Source organism: Buceros rhinoceros, unplaced genomic scaffold, assembly GCF_000710305.1.
Source record: "Buceros rhinoceros silvestris isolate BGI_N320 unplaced genomic scaffold, ASM71030v1 scaffold26670, whole genome shotgun sequence".
NCBI lineage: Eukaryota > Metazoa > Chordata > Aves > Bucerotiformes > Bucerotidae > Buceros > Buceros rhinoceros.
Genome location: NW_010391680.1, coordinates 1335 through 1653, shown reverse-complemented (window position 1 = coordinate 1653; position 319 = coordinate 1335). Strand labels below are relative to the sequence as shown.

Genomic DNA, 319 nt, shown 5'->3' with positions numbered 1-319 from the left:
CCAGGTGGGAACGCAGGGGGAAGTCGCAGATCCCCTCACAGTGATACGCCTCATAATCCAGGGGAGCGATTATCCAGTCATCCCAGCCCAGCTCCTTGAAATTCACGTGCAGGGGCTTCCTGCGGCCAGAGTCGGGGGGCTCCAGGAAGGGGGGGCTGCCCAGGGCCTTGATCTTATCCCGGATCTCCTTGAAGAGGTTCTCCTTCCTGTGGGTGCGGGAGAAGGACACGAGCAAGGCTCGCTCGGGGGGCTGTGGCCGGGGCTTGCTGAACCCCAGCTGCCGGGGGGGCAGGGGGCGGCGCGACCGGAGCCGAACCAA

General features: G+C 65.5%; 1 protein-coding gene across 1 annotated transcript in view; it reads right to left on the bottom strand.

The window, feature by feature from the left end:
* Window positions 1-7: 7 nt before the first annotated feature.
* LOC104499277 (growth/differentiation factor 7-like) overlaps window positions 8-319 on the bottom strand; it is a gene marked incomplete at both ends in the record, with an annotated part of 951 nt that continues 639 nt past the window's right edge. Inside the window, one exon of the mRNA XM_010142765.1 lies at window positions 8-277. Coding sequence (XP_010141067.1) covers window positions 8-277 — 270 coding nt within the window. The remainder of the gene's footprint in view (window positions 278-319) is intronic.